Source organism: Poecilia reticulata, linkage group LG22, assembly GCF_000633615.1.
Source record: "Poecilia reticulata strain Guanapo linkage group LG22, Guppy_female_1.0+MT, whole genome shotgun sequence".
NCBI classification, from domain to species: domain Eukaryota; kingdom Metazoa; phylum Chordata; class Actinopteri; order Cyprinodontiformes; family Poeciliidae; genus Poecilia; species Poecilia reticulata.
In genome coordinates this window covers 22,463,595-22,489,056 of record NC_024352.1, presented here as the reverse complement: position 1 = coordinate 22,489,056, position 25,462 = coordinate 22,463,595, and the positions used below count along the sequence as shown (strand labels likewise).

The following is a 25,462-nucleotide window of genomic DNA, read 5'->3' as shown; positions in this document are numbered from 1 at the left end:
TTATTTTTTAATTAGTAATGTCAGTGACTGATTTTTGATAGGTGGTGAGAAAAGAGGTCACTCTTTTCCGAAAAGAAACACGTTTTTAGTGTCGAAACTGAGTTTAACATGCATTTAATCAGCAGTAGTAACTAAAAATGTAAGATCCAAAACGTGAGCCTCCATTTTGAAAGTGTTATGGGAATCAATCAGATCTTCAAATCTTCAGATAAGCGTTTTTGTAATAAATATTTTAATTGAATTACCAGAGGACATTTCTGTGATACTTATTGAATTGTAGTTTCTCATGGGACCAACTGTGGGGGAATTTTTGCCTTTTTATTGCATTAATGTGAACTAAATGCATCTTATTTTCTGAGGCTGTTTTTTCAAGAGTAGAAGTTTCTGAGAAGCAAATTTCTAGTTTTAAAAATGTGTCTAAAGTGTGTAAAAACTTTACAAACATTTTAGGCCATGAAATGAACAGTGTGATGTTTTGATTATTAACTGTGATCAAAACTGAAAGTCTATGCTGCTGTTGCTGTTAGCTTAGCTGTAGATATTGACAGAACAAACGTCTTTTCTGAATTGTTTTACGCTTTAACTGTGGGAGCGTGTGGGTTTCACATCCAAATGGATTTACTCCAGGAGCACTTAAGGATCTGATCCACGTAAAAGTTCATATCCCAGGCGGATAAAATCTTAGCATCAAAGTTGAGCTTTCTTTTGATGTTTCAAAAATCTTTTAAGTTTTTTACTCTGTTTTTTGAGGTTGTAAACAATCAGTCGATCTGATGGATAAATAGTTTCTCTTTGCATTGGAGGATTAAAAATGTGTTTTGTCGCTTTTCTGAAAAACCATCAGGAAGATGCTTCTTATGCTTCTTTGGTCTTCAGAAAGTTTCTCTTCGCTCTTGGCTGTGAGATGTTTGAGGAGTTTCTTGAATTTACAGCCTGTTTCAAGTCACTCCACAGCATCTTAGTGAGATAAAGATCTGGGCTTTATCTTTGTCCAGGACTTTCTTTTTTCCCACCATGGATCTTCTTTCATGTCATCCATCTCTGTCAGGTTGCAGAGTTGAGTCTTAGCTTTAATTTTCTTGCAGATGATTTCACATTTTTCTGAAGTACATGGTGGATCTTATGATGGTAACGTCCACAGCTTCCCAAACCATGAAGATTTCACCACCAGTTTGTCATATGGATAACCCTAAAGGCTGTATTTGTCGACTTTGCTCTGACAAAATTAACATCTTGCACATTTTTGTTCTTCCATTTGTGTTTCTACTGCTTCTAAATACAGCAGTAGAAAAAGCCCAGCTGGTTTTTAGCAAAATTTTTCTGTTTTTTGGTGTCCGGAAAATGAGTCATTTCAAAAACCTCCAGAATGTAACGTCACAAATCAGCAGACACTGCACTGTTACCTAGCAACCCTGGCAAAACCGTGACCTAGCAGCCCAAGTAAAGCTCCAGCAAGTTTGGTCAGCTGGTTTTACCGCTGTACAATGACTGCTGGAAAAGACACGTGTTTTGTTGTTGACTTGCCATTTAGAAACCACTTGCTGCATTCTTCTTGCTTGTGCAGGAGGCTCCACTTCTGCTTTTCAAACATGTAGTTGTATAATTGCTTGCAGCCAATTTCACGTACGAGTTTAAATGTTGATTTGGGGGCACGGCCAACAGCAGCTTACCTGGATTTAAAGTTACAAAACGCCCTGAAAGAGCTCAAAATAGACAAAACTGTGGAGAATAAATTCTTATTGTCAAGAATGATTTTGTGTAAGAAAAGCATGTAATAAACATGTTTTGTATAGTCAATAGACCCATCCTAATCTGTTGAATTTGAGGTGTAGGTCACCTTTAAGTCTGATCTTTATGTTTTTGTGGATCAAAAGTTTCCTTCTCTCAAACATGCTGTGAAATCTTATAAATATACTTTTCTGTAAATTCACTCCTAAAAATGTCTGACCCTTAGACTTTCCTCAGCATATTATGGTCTGCTTTTAGAGTGAACTTCCTTAGCCAGATGTGGATATGCTGGATGTCCTTTAAATGGGTTGCCTAATCCCTTACTAGCCTGTTTCCAACCACTAACCATGAAATAATGCTTACAAGACGTTCAGGAGACAACTTGGACATATTTAACTTATATCCATGCAAAACGTTATGGAAAGCTGTTCCAGAAGTTGTTATAGCTGAAAATGGAGGGCAGATTTAATTTCCTATGGTTTAAAAATTGACAGTTCAGGTCATATATGGGTGAAGAAAACTTTGTAGGTTAAAGGTCAAATCTGATGTGTTCGTGTTCCCTGTGCTGCATGTAGAAAACTGGCCAAAGCAAAAGAGCTGAAGACAAGAGAGCCAAACTGAGCCGAAACTAGTAATAAAATGTTTCAAGAGTGACACTTTACTGATAATCCTCTGCAGCTAAACACATTATATAAAAGTTGGAGGCCTGCAGGTCCATAAAATAAGTGCGAACGTGCCTTTGAGCAGAAGCCAAGAAATATGTGACAAAAGCTGTCAGTAATCGTTCCCACGTTGTGTGAAAGACCTCGTTAAGGACAGCTTAAGAGCATTTTGTGGATTTCTCAGTTTGTGTGGTTGTGTTCGAATGCCTCTAATCACTGACAAGTCTCCAACTTACTGACAGAAAATTAAAGATGCAAAGTATATTTATGGCTCATGATCGTGCTGGTATGTACGGTTGCCTTCCAGTTACATTCGTATTTGTTCAAAAGAGTTCAAATGGTTGACGCTTTCAAAATACGTCTGAGTTATGGAAAAAGAGTGAACTGGGAGTTAACCATCTGATAAAACCTTGTCTGGTTTTTACTTTTTATTTGATTGGATAAGCATCAAACCAGTTTTAGGTTTCCTCCATGAACTCCTCCTATAAAACCTGACAAATGAAGGTTTTATTTCAAGTAATGAACACAAACGGTGTTTTACTGCAAAGCGACTATCTGGAAAATCTCATGCAAAAATCTATTCAGACACTGAGTAAGAAGAGCCTTTGCTGCTCAGAGACACAGCAGGAATGTCAAAAGGACTCAGCCTTATAATTGGCTGAATTCTTGTATCAATCATCAGTACGTTATAAAAAATGCATTTCTGGACTTCTTCTCTCAGTAACTTAGTATTTAATGTAATTTAGAGCAAGGCGCATTTTATTGAATATTAAGTTTAGCTTTAGTTTTGGCATCAGATGGAGCGCAGAAAGGTCAATTTTCCGCCGTCATGTGATGGGTGCTATTAGTTTTCCCGTGTGGGTGAAGCTGACATCACTGAGGAAGACGTTTGGGGAGCGGATGAAGATGGTTACGCTCCGACTCTCCTTCATCTCAGGAACATAATTACTGATAGTGACCTTTCCGTTTAATGTCATCAGTGTTGTCGAGGCCTTTCGAGAGTTGAAAATATGGTTTTAGTTCTCCTACACAGAAATTTAAACTTATAAGACCCTTAAATAATCCTTTATTAACAACATCCATCCACCTACTGTCTATACTTGCTTTTCCCTGCAGAGTTGCTTTGGGGCTCGGTGCCTAAATCCGTTATGTGATAAGCGAGATGTCCTAAATTTCCTAAAATTCAGACCATACTTTTATCTTCCCACTGAAAAAGACACATTGTTGTCATGAATCTAGATTAACTTTTTCACTTTTGTCTCATTAGACCTCCATGTTGGCCCAGGTGGAATGGAGTTTGTGTGATTTTGATCTGCAGTGGTTTTGATATGAATTCTAGATGTTGAATCTTGAACTTTGACCTTACCTCAGGCAAGTGTTGTTCCTTTCTGACCTCCTGGGTGGTTCATTGATACTCTGAGTAATTTAGGTACAACTGCCCCTTTTTGGTTGATTCTTCGCCTCTATTCAGTCCCTCCAGGAAGTTGCAGAGTCTGTCGTTATTCTCAAATTTCATAACTTTTCTGCAAACTTGACCAATCACCTCAGTTTTCTGCATGTCCTTCCTTTTTGACCAATCACTGCAATGCCTTCGCGCCCTTTTTAAGCTGAATCTGTGAGATGAGATCATATGTGATACTAAACAGTAACAGTTTTTTTTCAGTAAAATTTGATTATTCCTCTTACTTGCCAATGTGTGCAAAACTTTGTGTTGAACAAACACGGTTTCGTGATTGCGATGTATCAATTAAATAAGAAATGCAATTAAAATCACAAGGGAATAAGTTTGTTCATGCAATAAGTCATTAAAAAATATGCAGTGCCATCATCCTACCACTTCCTGTTGTCTTCTTTGTCGTTTCCACCAGTAGTAACATCCCATTGTTGATTACGACTCGTGTGATGTGGAAAAAAGTTTTTCATTTGCAGTTTTGCAAACTAAACTCACTTTGATACATGTGAAAATATCCTAGCACAAAAGCTTTTAAACAAAAAACAAGTTTTTTTTCCAAAATTGCCGTGTTTTCATTAAGCTAATTTATTTTCGTAATTCCAATTTGTGAAATTATAGGGTCAATGGAAATGCATCAACTGTGGTTTTCTGAAGTCACAAAACTGCTAGATATCAACAATTTTTGATTGAAAAATAATGAGTTTGTTTTAGATATACACTGCTCAAAAAAATAAAGGGAACACTTAAACAACACAATATAACTCCAAGTAAATCAAACTTCTGTGAAATCAAACTGTCCACTTAGGAAGCAACACTGATTGACCCGACGAGGGTCCCCGTTGTCGATCAGCGTTGCTTCCTAAGTGGACAGTTTGATTTCACAGAAGTTTGATTTAATTGGAGTTACATTGTGCTGTTTAAGTGTTCCCTTTATTTTTTTGAGCAGTGTATTTTATCCGACTTTATGGTGTCAAACAGGTTTTATTTTGATGTTTTTTAATTATTATTATGCAGATCTGGTAATCAGGCCAATAAATGCTTTTTCAAAGTGGCACACACTGCGACATGTTCATGAACGTCTTACATAATGTCTTCAGCAACAACTAACTTGAAAATGCATTCAGGCTCTTCAGCTGTGAGTGCTGTAGGTGAATTACGTTCCCAAGCATACTCCTTAAAATCCATATTCAAAATTAATTAGTGTGTAGCATCACCTCTGTTTTACCTGTCAAACTATCCACATTTCTTCGTTTTTGCTCCTACTTTCAAGGTTTGTTGCATTTTCTTTTCAGATCTGACAGGAACAGCTTCTATGATTACACAGAATTACAGCTCTGGTCCACTCATGCATCTTTCTGCAGGGGAATAAACACCGTGAACTGATCCACACAGTGACTCACGCTTGAATGGAGGTGATGAGGGTTATCGACACGCTCTCTGCACAGCTGTAAATGTTCCACCTGTGAAGAAAACGCATCTTGTTGTGCATTTAGCGCGGGATTCATTCCTGCTTGCGTTGGATTTTTTTTTCTTAGTTTTACAAAAGGGTATGTGAGATGAGGCAGAACAAAGATTCCTAAAAACTGAGTGTTATTTTCTTCACTATATGCTGAAATGTCCCGCTCATTCAGGACACAATGAAATTGTAAAGCTGTGTAACACGAAGCGTAAAGGACAAACGCACATATTTTCGCATCTTTCAGCTAAAATTCAAAGAAAGAGAAGAAAAATGTTGCTTTTTTTAATCTTCTGGGTTCTTTTTGAATTTTATTTTATCTTTGTATTACTTTGGCTGTTGACCAGGTTTTGTATTTGTGGTGAATTTTAAATTTTTCATGGTAATTTTATTGAATTTTAGTTCTTAAACTAAATAAAATGATCATTATCTCTTCAGGATTATTTGGATACAAACCAACTTGTATCCAAAATTCTTCTTCTTCAATTCACTTCCAGAATTTTTTCATATAGTTTGTTTATTTTAAAGACACATTAATCGCTAAAACCGACTTTTACGGGGTTAAATTCAATAAATATGAACATTTTGTTCTGTACAATGAGGATTTTTGTTATGCTCAGTATGAAAGATTGCTGCAAAATTAATGACTTAATGTAGTCGTTTTCCACTGACGCAACAAACTCGGTCAGCAGCTGTGATTGCTCTAAAATCAGTGATTCATTGCTGTCCGCTTGGATGATTGGAAATGTTTTAGAAACTTTAATAAAAGACTGAAATATGTTGCACAGGCTTTTTATAGCAAGGTGGACAAATGGAATCTGGCAACATGATTAGATTGAACTGATTGTATTTTTTGTTTTCAAATAATATATTTATATATTTTTTAAACAAATAATTAAAAAAAAAACTGATTTGGATTTAGGATTTCTTTCTTAAATTCACAATTCATGTCAATTGTTGCATCATTCCACAATCATAAGGTTTATATTCTGATTTTTTTTTATTTTCCACAATCATAAAAGGTTTTAAAAAGCAAGAAACAGTTTTCAAATACATCAGAATTGAAAATGAACTGCAGAAACATCAAACAGCTACTTCAGCAAAGACTGATGCTGGTTTTCTAGAGATACGTGTTGGGGAACATTTAACACCCTGACTTGATTCCTGGAGACATCTTGTTTTCATTTCAGCTGCCTAATATGCATCGTTTTCTTTACATCCCACATGTGTACTTGCGGTAACACTCTGAGGGAAGCAGAACAGACAAATGAGAGCAAAGGAAAACAGAAAACTGATTACATAAAGGCACAGAAAATACAACTCCTCCTCTGTTTCACTTTCCCCCTGCTGCACTAGCAGACTCATTAATGCTGACGGGACACAAACACAATTTCCTTACTACAGAAATTGACCCTTGTGTCTTCCTGCAGGTCTAAAGTGGCTCTTTGATCAGAAAAAAAACCCAGAAGCTGAGCCCTTCAGAGTTATAACTGCAATGAATACTCACAGGAGAGCTTTATTTTGCTCATAACTCCACAGTTGCAATCACTTCTAGAGGCTCAGATCCACCGGCTGTAGATACTGCAGCCTTTCCAGACGCTCTGCACCGAGTTACTTTATCCGGTTTTTACAAAATAGCTGGTTAATATCCGGCGTTTGGGGCATTTTTCTCTCGTCATTTATTGACTCGCCTGCCTTTAATGCTTACTGTCTTCAACACTCATCTCATTGAATAATGTGAATTTAGTAGCAACACTTATTTTATCGCGCTGCGACGAACGGCTAGCTAATGTTAAAACAATGCGTGTAACCATGGCAACGAGCGAGGGTTTAAAGGCGGCGGCTCTTCCGGCTGTCAAGTTGCGCGCGCATCCACTGTGTTTACAAACAAATAATCCCCCCCATACAATATTAGAAATACACTAAAAGATGCAGATAAGCAAATAATTCAATTCCTTTCGAAAATAAGAAAATAAAAAAATGTCATAGCCTAAAATGCAACAACAGCATTAATTACCAGCAGAGGAGGCATCTGCAGCTATAGACTGAAGGGCTGATCTTTTGATTATTGTTGGATTAATAGATTAATAATTGGATAGAAAAATGTGCTTAATAGAATAATTTTAACATAATTTGGACTAGATGAAGCTAAAACTTCCACCTGAGGACAGACAATGGTTACTTTTTATTTTAAATTCAAAATTTGTATGTATCATATGTTTTGTACAGTTTGGGCTTAATTACAGCTCTGAATATGTTGCTCTTTCAGCAAATGACTCTTTTTTGAGTCTATAACTCCAGTTCACAATTAATCGATTACTAAATTATTTGACTATTTAAATGATTAATTAATCACGATTAATCCCTTCAGGTTGCATGGATTCATCATATTTAAGGATAGCCAAGCTTGCAGGAAATACAGAGTAACTCACGTATTTTAAAAGCTTTTGGCTTTTAAATCTGTGGACATGTGTTGCCCAGATTTTGAACTGGTACCTGTGGCCGTTTTATCTCCCAGAGACGTTCAGCAGCATTATTTCCGTCTGTGTTTACATGCTGAAGCAGACACTGCCTGTGAGAACATACGCGCAGTCACGGCAGGGCAGCAGATTTAAAAACCTGCGGCCTTCTTTAAACTTTCTGGTAAATTCAATTATGTTGCTCTGGACTCCTCTCCTGCTGCACTTTGTGAGGTTGTGGGCGGCTCCATTGGGAACAGAGAGACTTGTTCTATGTATACCGGGTGTGTCTACATGCAGCCAGTTACCACACACTCCATGTGGGAAACCACAGACTGGGAAGAGCTGGTGAATCTGGTGCACACTGATTATAACAGATTAACTCCAACCACAGTCTAGACGTGGTTGTGTTTGATATGTTTGCTGTCATGCTAATATTAAACCACAGATGACACAGGAAGTCAGGACAGCCTCCAGGCTGCCATCAGTCAGGGATGGCAGCGTGGATACCTAACAAACCGGCACCCAGGGAATCTATCTTTCTGCAGCCACAAACACAGTAATATAGCAAAGTGATTAAAAACACAATTTTTGAATATTATTTTTATTATCAGAACACTCCGGGCCCTGACCTTGAAGAATAACATCTGAGTGAAGGAATCATGTCGAAATGGTGTTATTAGATTAAAAGTGATGGTGCATAAATGACGGATTTTGCTATTTTTTTTTTTGTCTGTAGTGCTGGATAAGGAGTCAAACGTAGTTATTTTCTCTGGCTGGTCCATCAAACATTTGGAGTCAAAACAGAACCAGTCTCAGGATTCCAGATTTGTTTCTGCAGCTGTAAAAACAGACATAACCATTACTAACCGTGCACTGCTAGGTACTGCATGGAAACGACCGTTTATTAGCCGTGACGTCAGCTCAACAAGGGACGTTAAAGCTAGCTTAAAAAATAGTAGATAAGTGCTTAAAACCGGGTCACTCGAAAGAAAAGCAGAAGATACTGGTGGAAAGCAAATCACTTAAAGATTATAAGATTGGAGGAAGTCAAGAAATACTTGTTGAGAGTAGTTGTGAGTCATTCATGAGCGATTCGATTCCTTTGAGCGGCTCTACGCCATGACCGAGTCTCAGTTTATTTTACATCTTTTAGCTACTTTTCACATTAAAAAGTTAAAAGTCAATTGTGGTACTTGTGTCAGGTTGTGTCTTATAATGGATCCAGGAAAAGAAAAAACCTGAAACTCTTCATCTTTAAGGACTAAACTGCTGTTTTTCCATCAGAAGCTGCAATATTTTAGACATCTGGACCACAGGCAGAAAGTACAAGAATAATTCTTTGAAACGTAGACCGTCTGAAACCATTTATGGAAAGCTCTGCTTTCTGAGTTGAACCGGGTAGCCCTGCTGTGGCCGTGAAATGTCAGCAGAAAGGATGAGTGAAAGGAACAGATTTTAGATGTTACATGGTGGAGAAATGAATTGTGACCTTTTGAGCGTGAAGATGCTGGGTGGGGAGTGAGCTCCTCTAAGTCTGAGGCCATTGTTTTCTCTCTCCAGGGGGTCAGTTTATGCCTCAAGCAGAGGAATTCAAGCTTTCATGTTTAAGTCCTGAGTCATGGTAAGATGGGTTATCTTTAGAAAACAAAACCCACCAATGGCAGAGAAAAATAATAAAGTTACAGCACTGCAAATATACAAAATCTCAAGTATCTTTCTTCACTTGAAATAAGGCAAAACTAACTTTTTAGCAAGAAATAGGAGCTTGTTTAAGTCAATAATATTGATGGAAAAAGTACGAGTGGAACTAGTTTGGTTATATTTTCTAAATGTTTTGGTAGAAATGTATTCTCTGTGACCATTTTTTCTTTTATCTACAATGTTTTTAATTCTCCTTCATACATTATAGATGCAGAATAACAGAACAAGATACAACTGAAGTTGAGAAAACCCAATAAAAACAAAGTCTTACCAAGTTTTTATGTCTAGTTTACAGTGCAAATATCTTACTACACTTACAAGACAAAAATAACTTTTCAACAATAAATAGTTCTTTAATATTTATAAAAATTATTTGTTCCATTGACAGATTATTTCACTTATTACAAGACATTTTTCGCACTTTTTCATCAGTTTTAAGGAGGAGTAGACTTTAAACAAGATCATATGTCTTGCTGAGATGTTTTGTAGTTTAGTCTTATTTTAAAACTAGAAACAAATCCAAAAATATTTGGTAAGATTTTGTGTTTTTGCAGTGTAGTACTTCTAAATAACTAGAACGAAGCTTGTACTTTTTCTGAAATTTTAAGGAATCGTTCACTTAAAACAATCCTTTATATCTAGCTGAATAGTTGCTTATAGGTTAGTTTTGTCTTGTTTCAAGTGAACTAAGATATTTTCACTAGAAACTGGACCAGAAATCCTTTTTGTGTTTTTGCAGTGATGAATGAATGAATGAATGTTTTAGCTGAAAAAAAGATACGTGCTAGCTAGCTGTGAACATGAGCAGTGCATGGCATGATCCTCTGATTTTCTGTTCTTTCTGCATCATTCAGCTGAAAACACATCTGTGTTTGTATCTATTTTCCACTTGCGTGTGCAGAGAAAGTGAATTTGATGAATTAGGGGATGTGTGAGACACAGAGAGGTTGTGAATCTGTCCTTTCACGGCTGAATGAAACTGTTGAAGCTATTCAGACAGTCTTACCTTTTATAGAACAAATGGCACTAACAGAACGAGGAAGTGGAATATTATTAGAAGTTGCTTAGTTTTACCTACTTTTAAGCAGCTAATTGCAACGTTTACTCTTTGACTGTGAAACATTTGAGCCACTTTTAGTTGTGTCTGCTATCTTCTTCTCTTTAAAGTCTCATAAATTCAATGAGTTTTAGATTTCGAGCCTAAATGTGAATTTGCAAAAGATAAACTTAGTTGTGTTAACTTTTTATTAATTTCGTCAAACATCCAAGAGTTTTAGGTTGGCACTTAAAAATACTAAAAGAAGAAAAAGACAGGAGTGGGAACTATTTCCCAGAATGCTTAGCGGCATGTTTCTGTATCCTGAGATGGAAGTGTGTTACATTAATCTGTCTCCTGTTTATTTTAATGTTCTGTTCAAACTAAATGTTTCTGAGCTGGATTCATCGTGACGTTTAATAAAATTCATTATCAGATCAGAAATGTTGTTCATGCAATTTGAAACAAGAATTTAAATTATTATAAAGTAAAATATGTTGTTTTTTTAACTTGATATTGTGAGTAAAAATAACAGAGAAATGTGGCTCTTTCACCAGATGAGGGCAGATTTTTCTTGCATATTGTGAAATAATTATATGGTTAAGTTAAAACTCACAATTCTATATTAATGAACTTACAAAACAATGTTTAGACAACTTGTTTTTCCTTGTTGCTGAAATGTGCTGTACAAATAAAATTTGATTGATTGATTGATTCTGAGTCAAAACCAAAACAATCTTCTTGTTGACTTAACTTTTATTTGCAAATGTTTCTGTGTTTCTGATCAAAGAGCTGCATGTTTGCTCACTTTCTAAAAGCCTCGAGTTCTCATCACATTTGTTGCTGTTGTAAATTATATCTTTGTATAAAAGTGTTTTTTTTTCTACTGAATGTGGTAGAAAAGAAAGAAGTTGTAGAGCAGCTTCACTGCTAAAGGGTTTTATGGCAATTAAAGTCTGTCAATGTTTATCCCACTTTTTTTAGATCTTTGACATTTTCCAGTTTATTTTTAAGATTTTCAGCAGTCTCTGTAAGGCAGCTTTCATTCCATATTTGTCAATAAATAGCTCGGCCGCCTTTCACCTCCTTGTCATTAACGTCTCTAACCGATTAGGATAAAAAGGAAAACCGCTGTTCTTGAAAACCTCAGTTTGTTCTGCTTGACTTGTTTGACCTTCGCCTTACAGGCAGCAGAGAAACAGTCATGCTACTATTCAGAGATCAGCGCCAGATTGAAGTGGCAGAGATGTAATCCTGTCTGTCCTCTTTGGTCCATTCGTCATGCTAGTTAGCATGACGAAGCCACATCACGTGTCCAGAGCCCAGTCCGTCACTCTCAGTCAGTAGCTCAAAGCTTTTCTCATTTTTGAGGGTTTATAATATATAATTTGCTAAACCACATGTAAAATATTCATTTTAGGAACCCTAACCAGCCTATCAGGAAAGATTTTATCTGCAAGATAAGTTTGTATCTCTATTTATGCTCATTAAATGATTGAAACGTCTATTTTAGTTCAAACTGAACTTTTTATTTGGTGTTTTGGACTGTAGAGAGACACATAAATAGTTGTGTGTTTATTTCTTTACATTCTGCCAAATGAAAAGTTGTTAAATAGTATTTAACTTTAAGACAGTGATGTCCAAACTTTTGTATAAAGGGTCAAAATCCCCAAGTTGAAAAACTTCAGGGGACAAAATTATCCTTTTCTCTCCATTAAAACATGCAAAAATCATGTTGTTTCTCTCTTACCTGCTCAACAATAAACTGAAAAAGTTAGGGTTTTTTTTACTGAAACCAAAATTAGTATGAAATTAGCAGTAATGCTTACATTTATTTAATTTTTTTTAGCCAATTGTTTTCTATTTTCTTGGTCTATAAATTGTTTTTGGTTCATTTCCAGCAGTAAAAAAATGAGAATTTTCTTTTAAAACCTTAATTTCGGAGTGAAAAGTTGTTGGATGTTTGTGGTATGCTATCATCTGCTAATGAAAGAAAAATTATTCATGTTGTAAGATATGAACTTGCCATGGAAATCTTACCCTAAAACAGTTTTAAAAAGTGTCCATATAATCAGTTTCTGCTCCATAAGCCAGAGGCCAAATTTGAACCATTTTTCAAGGACCACACAAACTCATTCCAAGGCCCACAAATGGCCCTCGGACCGCACTTTGGACACCCATTAAATGCAGAGAAAGCTGCTTACTCATAATTTAACATCTTAACATGTAATTTTATCAGTATATGTAGCCACTAATGCCCATTTAGAGAACATTCATAATCTTGATGTGACTTCCTGAAACATATTTTTTATTCTTGTATATTTTACTCTTCCAAGTAGTTTTTAGCAGTTTGGAAATCTTTTGGTTTTTCTGCAAAAAGCAGAGCTGAAATAAACTTCAATTAAAACTTTAGAAGAAAATAAAGTGACACACAAACATTGAAGCTGAACGGTTTTGTTTACTGGCAGGAAATGGACGTAGTGAAGAAGGACGGCTGGTCCTGCGCTCAGTCTGTTTGTGCATATATTCAGCTAATAAATGATGTTTCTCGATGCTCCGTCTCTTCAGTCCTTATCTAACTTGAATATTTTCTCCTCCAACCAGGCAGAATGTTGTTTGTCTTTTTAGCCAAAGTGGAAAATGTCTCTTCCTCTCTGTTTGTTTGCAGTAAGCAACGCCTGGCAGACGTTTTCTTACTTCTCAGACGAGTTTCTGCCTCACCTGGAGGACGACAGCCAGAGTAAGACTGATGTGTTCAGACGGTTAAACTGAATATTTTGACGATGATTTGAGATAATTAGATGAATGTGAATCTGAGCGTTTTGACCCCAGGCTCCGGCACAGTTTTAGTCTTTTCTTGTTTTATGTTTTTATAACTTTCGTTGTGTTGATATTAGTAGATTTTACATTTTCTTTGATCAATATTTCTATTTTTTTGTTTTGTTGACTCTTTAATGTTTCTAATTAATGTCTTTTTATTGTTTTTTATGCACATTTTTATTTGATCTTTTCTGTTTTTTGCCACAACATTCATAATATTTTAGATAGTGTTGAAACTAGATTGTTCCACACAGACACAAGCAATGAATTAAATATTATTGAAAAGTTAACTTAACCACTAAATAAAACAAATCATATAAATTATTTACTCTCCGATAAATGTTTGAAAGCCTTTATTTCTGTTAATTTAGAATTTTTTCCCTTACGTTTAATGAAAACATGACTTTTAAAATAAGAATAATACATCAAATCAGTAACAAAAATCACATTTTATTACAGTAATGTGGACTTGATAAAAAGAGTATTCAATACCTGCGTAAATGTTGTTATTTTAAGATATTTTTAATCTGAAAAACAGGACTCAGGGATATATATTCAAATTTATTGACATGACTGTCAGTTTATTCTGATTTAATGTCAAACAGTGAAATTTACAATGCAATTTACAACATATATAATGCATATTTTATCATTTAGAAACTTTTCAAAAACTAAATAAAAAAAAAACAGAAATGGATTTGAATAATCAAAGTTTACTCCAGTTTTGAAACTAAAAAATACTTAAAATGTCTATTTTGCATATTTGGGGAGAAATCTGCAGAATCTTTTTAGACTTTAACTGAACTTGATATCAATGGAAAATTAAAATGTCAGAAAAATCAAGAATGCTTTTCATGACAATACAATTGACAAAAAATAAATAAATAAAGTGTAATATATTACGTTTTTGTGCCTTATGCAATGAAAAGGGACCTGAAATTCAGGGACCCTCTTCATAAAATAAAGAGATAAAACATTGAAATAAATTCCAAATGCATATCTGGGGACTGAGCAACAAGAAACCGAAATGAAACATACATGGTCTGCATTAAAAGTTAATGTTTCATCTCTTCTTTGTTACGTGAAAACTCTGCGTGGAAGCTGCTCAGAGAAACACTTTCAATCAGAGGACGGATATTTTTAGGACGCTTCAAGTGTTGACAGAGGGCATCTGTGAAGCAACAGTTTAATGATACGTCTCGTATTTCTGTGGGGTTTTTTTGGAACCAGAGGGATTTAGTGTTATTAGTTTTATGGTGGCTGTTTCCTCTTCATTAATCACATGACATCTTGAATGAGTTCCTCCTCTGATCCTGTTCATCAGCCCCCCACAGACTCACAACCACTCAGGCTTTACAGCCGACCTGCCTGCCTGCCATAAACTGAGTTTAAGTCGGGTGAAGCCGCACGTCTTATGTAAAACATTAGTTAATCATGAGGTTTTTGACATGTTTTGATGTTTTTAAGTGTTGCACCCACTGTGGAGTTGGACCAAGTTGATTTTTTATTTGTTATTTTGCTTTTGCCAACATAGATTTTACCTCTGTTTTGCTTCGGCTTTGTGTGCTTTTCCCTGTTTTTAGTTTAGGTTTACATTCATTCATCAGAGGCACGGATGTCAAGATAATTTGATGATTATAAATTATTTATATCTTCCTTTCTCCAGAGCTAAGTGATGAAAGACAGGGGAAATTTTTAAAACAGAAAACTGCTTCAGCTTCAGTTTGAATTTATTGTAGATTTTCTCTAAACCAAACAGGTTTAGAGAAAACCTGTTTGGTTTTCTCTAAACCTGTGTCTAAACCTTGACCTGTGTCTAAACCTTGTCAAATAAACACTAAGTGTTTATTTGACACTAAGTGTCAAATAAACACTTAGTCTAGCAGTTGAGTTGTAAAGTGTTTTTTTAATCCTTTTTAACTATTTTTTGAGCATAACATACCAAAATATTCCCCGTTACACTGCAGACTTTGCCTCAATTATTCAGTTCCTCTCCTGCTTTATCCTGCTGTCACTTGTTGACGTGACCCAAAGATACTTTAGGTCACAGGAGTCAAACTCATTTTCATTTTCATCAATAATCTGAATGTTCTTAAAGGGCCAGTTGTACCAAAATGTATTGATACCCATTAAAATGTTAAAATATTAATAAATAGCTGTTTGTTTCATCATTCAATAACTGTATCTTAAAGTTAAATAAAACATCTTCTCACACTGATCAATCCCGCCTGGGTTTTTATTCTTTTTGTGTGGTTTTGCATTCAGAATCACAGATTTTGTGGTGCTAATTTAGAAATTTAATTTAGAAATTTAATTTAGAAATTTAATTGCAAGGAATTTTTTTACGATATTTGCACTAATTTATGATGTCAAATGTGACTTTTTAATCACAGACTATAATTTGACATCTAGTACGGCTGAGGCAGCTGTGACTTGAATCCAATGTTTCTGACCAATTTTGAGAAAAATTTGCAGTAAAATCAGAAAAAATGTGGGGTTCTGTTGATTTTGTGTGAAATTTGCGTGAATCTTGCAGATTTGTGAAAAGCTTGAGGGGCATATTGATGTAATTTGGCCACATAAGAAGCTGTGGTGGGCCAGATTTGGCCCCCGGGCCATGTTTTAGATCCTCTGTTTCAGGCAGAAAATAATTTTTTTGTTTGTTTTTTTATCACAGTTTCAAATTGCATAATCACTCCTCTCTGAAAATAAAAGGTTTGTTCAAAGCGTTTCATGCTGAAGATGACTAACCCCTGATTATGTTGCAGTTACTTCTTGTGATTTTGAGTCGTTGTGCTACTGGACTTTCACTTACAACAACACTCACAGTGACTGGTCAGTGGTTTCACCTCAGCAGCTCAAAGGCACCAGGACGACGCCTGAAATCGATCACTCTCTGGGCCGATCTGATGGTGAGACTCACTGATGAATTATCGATTTGCATTTCGCTCATTTTAGTTTGACCAAATGTGAGATCTAAGATGTTTTAAAGGTGACCTATTATGCTTCCTTGAACAGGTTAGGATAGGACTGACATGTTCTTTACATTTTTACACATAATCATTCTTAGATAATTATATTTTAGTCACAGTTTGAGCTCATTTCATAATGAGCTGTTTTAGGGTCTCTTGTCACTTTAAATCTTGGGTAGCTAGGGTAGCTAGCTGAGGGCAGAGTTCCGCTGGGGTTGCTGAGTAACAGGGCAGAGTTCCACTGGGGTTGCTGGGTAACAGGGCAGAGTTCCACNCAGGGCAGAGTTCCACTGGGGTTGCTGGGTAACAGGGCAGAGTTCCACTGGGGTTGCTGGGTAGCAGGGCAGAGTTCCGCTGGGGTTGCTAGGTAACAGGCTGGGCCTGCTGATTTGTGCCGTTACATTTGGAAGGTTTTTGAAACAGCTCATTTTCCAGATGCCAGGAAAACCTAAAATTACTGCCAAGAAACCAGCTGGGTGCGTTTATTTAAGCGTTTGGGCTGTTTTAAGAAGCAGCACTCTGTAAAACATCTTAGTATGCTTGAAAAAAGATAAAACTAACTTATAAGTAAATTTTCAGCAAATATAGGGTATTATTTTCAGTAAACAATTTCTTAACATTGATGAAAAAGTGCTAGTTCCATTGCCAGATTATTTGTGTTATAGGAAAAATGTCTTGTTATAAGTGAAATAATCTGTTAGTGGAGCTAGTACTTTTCCATCAATATTAAATAATTATCGTCTTAAAACGACCTCCTATATCTTGCTGAAATAGTTAAGTTCTGTCTTATTTCAAGTATGCTAAAAATTTGCACTAATCTAGACCAAAATTACTTGGTAAGATTTTGTGTTTTTTCAGTGTAGTTACTCTAAATCAGCTGATACTCAAACATTGATATTAAAATCTCTTTTTACTTTGAGTGTTTCATAAATATTAAGGCTTTATTAACCTAAAACAAGCTTCCATATCTTGCTGAGAAGTTTTGTAGTTTGTCTTATTTCAAGAGTAGTAGAAACTAGACAATAATGCTTGGTAAAAAGTTGTATTTTTGCAAAGTAGAAACCCAAATGGAAATATAAATACATGCAAAATTTTGCAACATAGTTCCTGTTTAAAATACATCTAAATAGATGGTTCTTCTTTGTTTTGTCCCCTCAGGGCATTTTCTTCTTCTGAGTCCGTCTGATGCAGAGAAATGTGAGCACCAAATAATAAGTCCGGTCTTGCCTGGGAGCAACAGACAGTGCATCCTGCAGGTTGCTCTCTATGAGTCCGGTCCGACTTTGGGCAACCTGACGGTCCTGATCAAACCTCTGCTGTCAGATTTGATCGTTCACTCCGAGGTTCTCAACCAGAGGAGACCAGACACCCACAGGTAGCCATGAACAAGTCCGACTTTGTCTCAATAATGTTGTTCTGAGCTCATTAGTTTGTTTTGTGCTTCTCTAGTAGAATGAAAGTAAACAACGTCCAGATTCAAACAAAGAAAGGTGACATTCCTCCAGAGAGAACAAGGTCAGCAGATGCTAGCAGAGCTAAGAAAATGAAGATTTAATTTGAGGCAGAACTGTGTATTGAGGAACAACAGACCTACCCTTGAGTATTGTTTGGAAACCGTAGGCAGGTATTTCCTATTGATGCGATGCTGAAGTGCAGCCATTTTTAGACCAGCTAAAAGCATTCGTGTCTCTGGATGTGGGCCGCAGATTTATTTAGATGTAATTGGTAAGGACAGAAGAGAGGATGGATGGGCATGTACAGTAAGTCTGGCTTTATGAGTATCTCTGCAGTAATGGACTTTGCAATTTCATTATGAAGCACACACACACACACGCACACACACAGCGTTTCCATTTATTCAGCTCGCCATTCATGTCGTACAGAAGAAGTGAGCAAACGTCACTTTCTGAAACTTTTTAAATGTTATTTCACAGAATTTGAGGTAAATGGGAAAATGTAAGGAAATCAGCAAAATATACTGCTCACTAAAATAAAGGGAACACTTAAACAACACAATAAAACTCCAAGTAAATCAAACTTCTGTGAAATCAAACTGTCCACTTAGGAAGCAACACTGATTGACCAGACGAGGGTCCCTGTTGTCAATCAGTGTTGCTTCCTAAGTGGACAGTTTGATTTCACAGAAGTTTGATTTACTTGGAGTTTTATTGTGTTGTTTAAGTGTTACACCCTTTATTTTTTTGAGCAGTGTATAAATTTCCAGAAACCTGAAGGTGAAACTTTTATTTGCTCAAATTGGTAAATATTTCCAGACATCATATATAAAAAGACACTGCCATGGCCTGAAATGCCACTCAAAGAGGAAGAAGCCGTCACTCAGAAAGCAACATTAAAAACCAGGTTACAATTTAAAAATGCACTCAGGGTCAAAAATCTTGAAGTTTTTGCTCATAGTAATCAGTGTTTTGGTGGAAAAAGCTTCACACAGCGTACCGTGGTGGCAGCATCATGATGTGCGTGTTTTGATCTTGTATTAGACCATTTGTAATTATCATTTTTTGAGTTTTTAAATTATTGCCTTTGAGTAACATTTCTTTTTCTTTTGTTTATGTTAGTTTCAGGGTTTTTGTTTTGTTTATATTTCCTGTTTCTTTCTCCATGTCTGTTTATTAAAGATTCCAGCAAACTATTGAGAAAACCTCTAAAAAAGGTTATTATTCTGTCATTTGGTAAACATAATAAATGTTGGTAATCCTAACTGATTGAAAACAGGACAATAAAAATCTAAGTTATATTTTTATGTTTCCAACTACAGAAGTTTCCAGAAATGAATTACTAAAATCCTTTCTCTGCTGTCCTTCGACCAGGAACGAATGGCAGGTTTATAAAGCTGTGATTGGTCAGATGGATGAACCGATTCAAGTGACGCTGCTCTACACTTCCTGTGTGGGTGAAGGGGAAGCTGCTGTGGCTCTGGACTCTCTGGATTTCATCGACTGTGGCTCAGGTGAGTTGTGTTTATTCTGCAGCTCAGTTTGGTTTTTATGCAACCTTGTTCAAAATGTTCAATAATTTCATTAGAAACTCAGTTTAGATCTTGCACAAATACTTGCGACATCCTCTAAAAACAGTTGTTGCAGCTTGATTTAATAGTTCAAACAGCAAATATACATTATGCATCAATTAAGTTTATTTTCACTGTTTAAAGGCTGTTAAATGTACATCAATGGGGAAAAAAACTAAGAGCCCACTGCAGTGAAAACCTCCTGGTTATTCCATCAAACACTGATTTCTGAACTCTTCCTGAGTTAAAACATTAATATTGTTGTTTCTAAATCAATATAAACTTGTTTTCTTTGCATTGAGCTCTGACAGCACTGCATCTTTTTTGTTATTTTGCCATTTCTCATTTTCTGCAAATAAATACTAAATTACTGCTTTGAATTTCAGGGACATGCTGTCAGTAGTTCATAGAATAAAAGAACAAAGTAAATTTTACTCAAACATAAACCTAGAAAAAGTGAAATCAGAGAAACAAATTATTTTAAGTGGTATCTTACTTTTTTACAGACCTGCGTGTAACAGCTGGAAATATTGGTTATTGGCTCAAACTTTCAAGTCAGTGTTTTCTGAAATTTCTTCTTTAACATAAATAAATAACAAAAATCTTTTTGCTTTTTTACACTGCAAAAGCACAAAATCTTACCAACTGTTTTTGGTCTAGTTTTTATTGCAAATATCTTAGAACTCTTGAAATAAGACAAAATTAACTTACAAGTAAATTTTCAGGAAAATATAGGATTTATTTTTATTAAATACTTCCTTATTTAATAAAGTACTAGTTCCACTTATAACAAAACATTTTTCCAATGTTATAAGTGGAACTAGTACTTTCTCATCATTTTTAAGGAATTATTTACTTTAAAAAGCTCCAATATTTTGCTGCAAACTTACTTGTAAGTTAGTTTTGTCTTATTTCAAGTGTACTAAAATATTTACACTAATCTACAGCAAAGTTACTTTGTAAGATTTTGTGTTTATGCAAATCATCTGGTGCTCAAACATCAAATTAAAACCTCCAGATCTCTTGAGTCTTACCCTCACTTAAAAGATCAAATCCACAAATTGCCAAATTCTTCAAGTTCCCCGTCTATACGATCTTCCCTGCACAGTTTCTTTAAACATCTGCTTCACATCACTGCTCTAAAATCTTGTTGCCAGGGATTATATTTCCTCGCTGTCGGGTCCAGATCTGGATTGCCGTGTGAATTTGAGACGCTGCTTTAAATCGTCGGTGCATATCTTAAGATCAGGACCAAAGCATTACCTCACCTCCGGAGTTCAGTCTGTTAATCTTATTCTGAGTTAGCAAGACAAAAACACCTGCAGTGGGACTTTATGTCTTAAACTGTATAACTATTCTTAGAAAGAACATTTTATTATTCATCAGAAGAAAATGGGGATGGTTTGAAGCTGCAGTATATAACTTTTATGTCTTCTCCCAGTGCTCCCAGTACTAACTGCAGAAATACACCACTCAGTCAGAAACAGCCAATCAGAGCCAGGAGGCGGGTCTTAGCGCTGCCAATCATCCTCATGCTCCCCCTCCTTCCCTTCCTCTCTGCTTTGCTACAGCCATAAATGCTAATGCTAGTTAGCATAGCATATTAGTTGTTTTTCCACTGTTAGCACATTGAGCAGCATACAGGAAGGTGATTAACAACAATAAGACCCGCCTCCTGGCGCTGATTGGTTGCTCCTGACTGGGAATGGTGCATTGCATTATTTGTCTCACAACATGGTGACAGTCTTTATAAATATATGTAAAAAAAAAACATTTTTAATAAATGTTACATGATGTAGCTTTAAGTCTATTCATCTAGTGTGAAGGACTAAATTCTCTTTTCCATATGCAAACACTCATCGGCTCTGTTCCGCCTTAAAGTTTAATAAAATGTGGTCAAATATAATCTCAGTGGTGAGTTTTAGCGCTTGTATTTTAGGTCACATTTACGTACTGAGAGGTTTCCTTGTTTGTCTTGAAAGCTGAGTAATCATGGAGTTGTTGTGTGACTGCAGGTGATGAGGCCCTGGACCTGAACCTCATGTGTGGAAAATCTTTCCACTGCGTGAACTCGGACGTTTGCATCGATCAGAGCCAAGTGTGTAACTTCCACACCGACTGTCCGCTAGGAGAAGACGAGGGGTTGATCTGCGGTGAGCGCCACTTCCTCATTCTCTGCGCCTCAGCAGCTTTCACACGACTTATCCTCAGAGTTTCCAAACAAAACAAAACAAACAAACCAGGGGTGTCCAAACTGTGGGCGGGGGGCCACATGTGGCCCCTGGACTGATTCTTTAGTTGCTGCCAACTACAATTCAAAGACTGCAGAGATTCAACCTGCCAAGCAAAGGTGTTAATTTAAAAAAAATATTGTTTTTTATTTGTGTAAAATTATTGCAAACAAATTCAAATCTTGTATTTATATTTTAATAACCATTTTCTTTAATTTTATAGTAAATAGTAACACATTTATTTAGTGACTTTCACTCAAAAGCAAACTTTGGTCCACCCAAATCTGCTTTTAATTAACTAAACCTGACTAAATACATCAAATATAATCCAAAAAGTGATTCTGTTCTTATGGCTGAATTTTCTTTTCTTTCTGATTTTTTTTTTTTTTTGGTTGCCTTTCTTTTAATAATGCAAGTAGGCAAAATTCTTTTTTAAAATGTTGGCTATACGCAATAATATGACAGATGTACACACTTCATTCTTTAAAAAAAATATCTATTTTATTCGTTTAGTTAAATTAGCATGCTTTGTAGGTAAAAAAGGTCTTTACATTTTGTATTTGTACGTTGAAATTTAGTTTTTTATGATATAAAGCACTTTGACCTACCCTGTTGCTGAAATATGCTATACAGATAAACTTGATTGATTGATTGATACATAAGTTATTTGTGATTTTCAGTAGTTTTAGAAATTAGATTTGCGCCATGTGACAAAAAGTTTGGACACCACTGATTTAACTAGACCAAAAATACTTTGTAAAATTTTCTCTATACACATTTTAAATGTCATCTTAAGTTAAATTCCTTGTTTGTAGCAAATCTTACAATCTTGGCAAATAAAGCCAATAATGATCAGTTAGCATTTCCTAATAATAAGATATTGAACTCTTTTTACCTCCTGCTAAGAAACATACCGACTCTTAGATTTGAAAACATCAGTCATGCCGTGTAAAGAAACATTTTCACCCTGCTGCGACTCAAAAGGCAGTAATGAAGCCGAAGCACTCGGAGCTCCTTCAGCTGTTTGTCCCAGAGGGAAGGAACCGGGTCACAGTGCTGAGCAATCCTTTTATTTTACTTCCTGTAAGTGATTTTAATAAACTCTGGCTTTTCGTTACTGACTCTACACCACCTTATCCAGGCGAAATGGGAGGTAAAGGGTTTGTTTTGTTCATTTTAATAAATACTTTAAGGTAAATCAGAAGAGCTATTTCTTCTGAAATTAGTTATTTCTAATTTTCAGAAGAATATTTTGTCTTCATAGTAAGAAAAGTAAATTCTCAAGACTTCAGCAAGCAAAATAACATGCAGAGTAGCTAATTTCACACTAAATATTTTTCTATTGATATGTTTTCTGTTTAAGCTAATTTGATTATTTCTATATCCTAAGGGTGCACCGATTTATTGGTTCTGATTTTCTTAATTTGGGAGATCGGTGATCGGCCGATGTTTACATGTAAAGCCGATCTGATCCACCGATTTTATCTACCTCAGCAAAGCTCTAAAAATCAACCACTGTCCTCTTTTGCTCTCCTGTCAAAACGGTTTGACTGATAGACCTGGCTAATTATAATATTAATTATTATGTTTTATTATTAGTTCTTGCTATATTGAGCAACATTTCAGACAAAAAAAAAATTGATATTGGCCAAAATTGGAATCGGCAGGTCAGGCGTTTTAAAAGATCTGTAATCAACCGGAAAACTGCAATCGGTGCACCCTAACTATATCCTAAACTTGTTGAATATCCCACCTTTACCCACACCTGCAAAGGTCAAAAGGTACCAGGAATAGGTTAGAAATAACAAGGAATAATTATTCCTCAAGGAGAAATTCAAGTGTGCCAGCAGCAAAGTGAAAGAAAAGCCAAAGCATGTGGATTCACACAGATGTAAAAATATAAAAATAATCTGTGAAAAGACAGTAAAGGCAAATTAACAGCATAAAAATTACATTGTGCTGTTCATAAAAATAGCTTACTGAGATTCAAGAAAATGTCCAGCTGAGAAGAGAATGAATTAGAACAATTTGACAACGTGAGCATAAATATTAGAGTATAAACACTTGATTTAAAATTTTAAGTGAGTTAATTGCAGGGTTTGTAGTTCTTAATCAAAATGAATTGCATTAACTGAAACCAATTTCTCGACAAAATAAGCATTTATAATTTAAAACCCCTTTTTTATTGCTAAATTACTAAATGGACACACGAGCTGAGCAACAATTATATTTGTTTTTAACCTGTTTAAGTTAATCAGATTTTAATTGTACACCATATATTTGAATCAAAAAAGCTTTTTACTGCAAAAGTATTGAGCGAATAGACATGTGAGCGCAACAACAAACATAGTTTCTGCCATTCAACCGTCAGATTGGTGCAAAGTTTTCAGTTTTTGAATGTTGACAATCTAATTTAACTTCATTTAAAATTACATATTTAGAAATGTGGATTAATTTGCGAACATTGTTGTCAGTAGGACGTTTGCGCTGCTACAACATGGTTAGCATTGAGATGCTATTTTAGGCTTGAATAGCTTCTCTGATATGCTAACACCTTTTAGCACAACATGAACACAACAGCAGTCCCTTCAGATCGTTTTTGAAGCAATAATTAACCCGTGTTCCCCAAACGAAAGGCTTTTTCATCCACGGCTTTGCGGATGTAGCTTGTCCGTCAGATTTACCGCCGTACCAGAAACACGCAACAAAGGTTCCAGCTTTGGAAAAGACAGTATTTAACTACTTCTAAAATTAAAATCTGTGTAATGAATTTACTCAAATTAATCCCACCCATATTTACAAGATTACTGAACTCACGTCTCTGTTTTGATTTCTTCCCTGATGTTTCTGGTGGGCTGCACAGTGGCGCAGTTGGTAGAGCTGTTGCCTTGCAGCAAGAAGGTTCTGGGTTCGATTCCCGGCCTGGGGTCTTTCTGCATGGAGTTTGCATGTTCTCCCTGTGCGTGCGTGGGTTTTCTCCGAGTTCTCCGGTTTCCTCCCACAGTCCAAAAACATGACTGTCAGGTTAATTGGCCTCTCCAAATTGTCCCTATGTGTGAGTGTGTGTGTGCATGGTTGTGTGTCTCTGTGTTGCCCTGCGACAGACTGGTGACCTGTCCAGGGTGACCCCGCTTCTCGCCTGGTATGTTAGCTGGAGATGGGCACCAGCAACCCTCCCAACCCCACAGAGGGACAAGGGTGTAAAGAAAATGGATGGATGAATGTTTCTGGTGCTCTAAAAGCAGCATTACACCTTTAGCTTGTGATCCCACATGGCTGATGCAAACGCTTCGGTCTCCATTTAAGATGGAAACTCCCTCTCACTCCACTTCCTCATCTCTCCCAGAGTTAAGCCCATAAATTTCTCACATAAATCTTTATTTCAAGTGACCATAATTTGAGAAAAGTACAGATTATGCCTGTGAATTCATTTCAGGTGAAATTTCAAACAACGGGGGCCCTTTCAAACGAGATTCAGGGCAAATTAAATAACATTTTTATAAAATGAAAAGGGTTATTTGTTTGCTTAAAGGGACCGTGCTGTTTAACCCTTTCATGCATGGTGGTCACTACAGTGGACAGCTATCTAAAAGCCATTTTCTTGTGCTTCTTGTGGATTTTTATGTTTTAAACGCACACAGACCACTGAAGTGGACACTAATGCTTCATAAAATACACTATCAACTACTGGCCATCAGCTGCAAATGTAAGAAATTATTTTTGTAAAATCCAATATGGCCGACAGACAAAAAAGCATGCCAACCCACCTGGTCCCTCCTTCTGCTATAGAAGACTCCTGCAGGAAAAAAAATTATTGTGACATAAGATAACCCTGTAAGAATAATACTACTGTTGTATTTTTAATACAAATAACAACTTTGTATTTGGAGAAAATTATAATTGATCACCTAAAAAA

At 36.0% G+C, this 25,462-nt stretch overlaps 1 protein-coding gene across 2 annotated transcripts in view; it reads left to right on the top strand.

Moving 5' to 3' along the window:
* The window catches only part of ltk (leukocyte receptor tyrosine kinase), a 74,468-nt gene that overhangs the window by 13,059 nt on the left and 35,947 nt on the right, over positions 1 to 25,462 (top strand). Inside the window, exons 2-7 of one of the 2 annotated variants that reach the window (XM_017302620.1) lie at positions 13,167 to 13,238; positions 16,087 to 16,230; positions 17,449 to 17,665; positions 17,740 to 17,805; positions 19,119 to 19,258; positions 21,331 to 21,468. In XM_017302620.1, coding sequence (XP_017158109.1) covers positions 13,167 to 13,238; positions 16,087 to 16,230; positions 17,449 to 17,665; positions 17,740 to 17,805; positions 19,119 to 19,258; positions 21,331 to 21,468 — 777 coding nt within the window. The remainder of the gene's footprint in view (positions 1 to 13,166; positions 13,239 to 16,086; positions 16,231 to 17,448; positions 17,666 to 17,739; positions 17,806 to 19,118; positions 19,259 to 21,330; positions 21,469 to 25,462) is intronic. The other variant, XM_017302621.1, reaches the window with a different exon arrangement.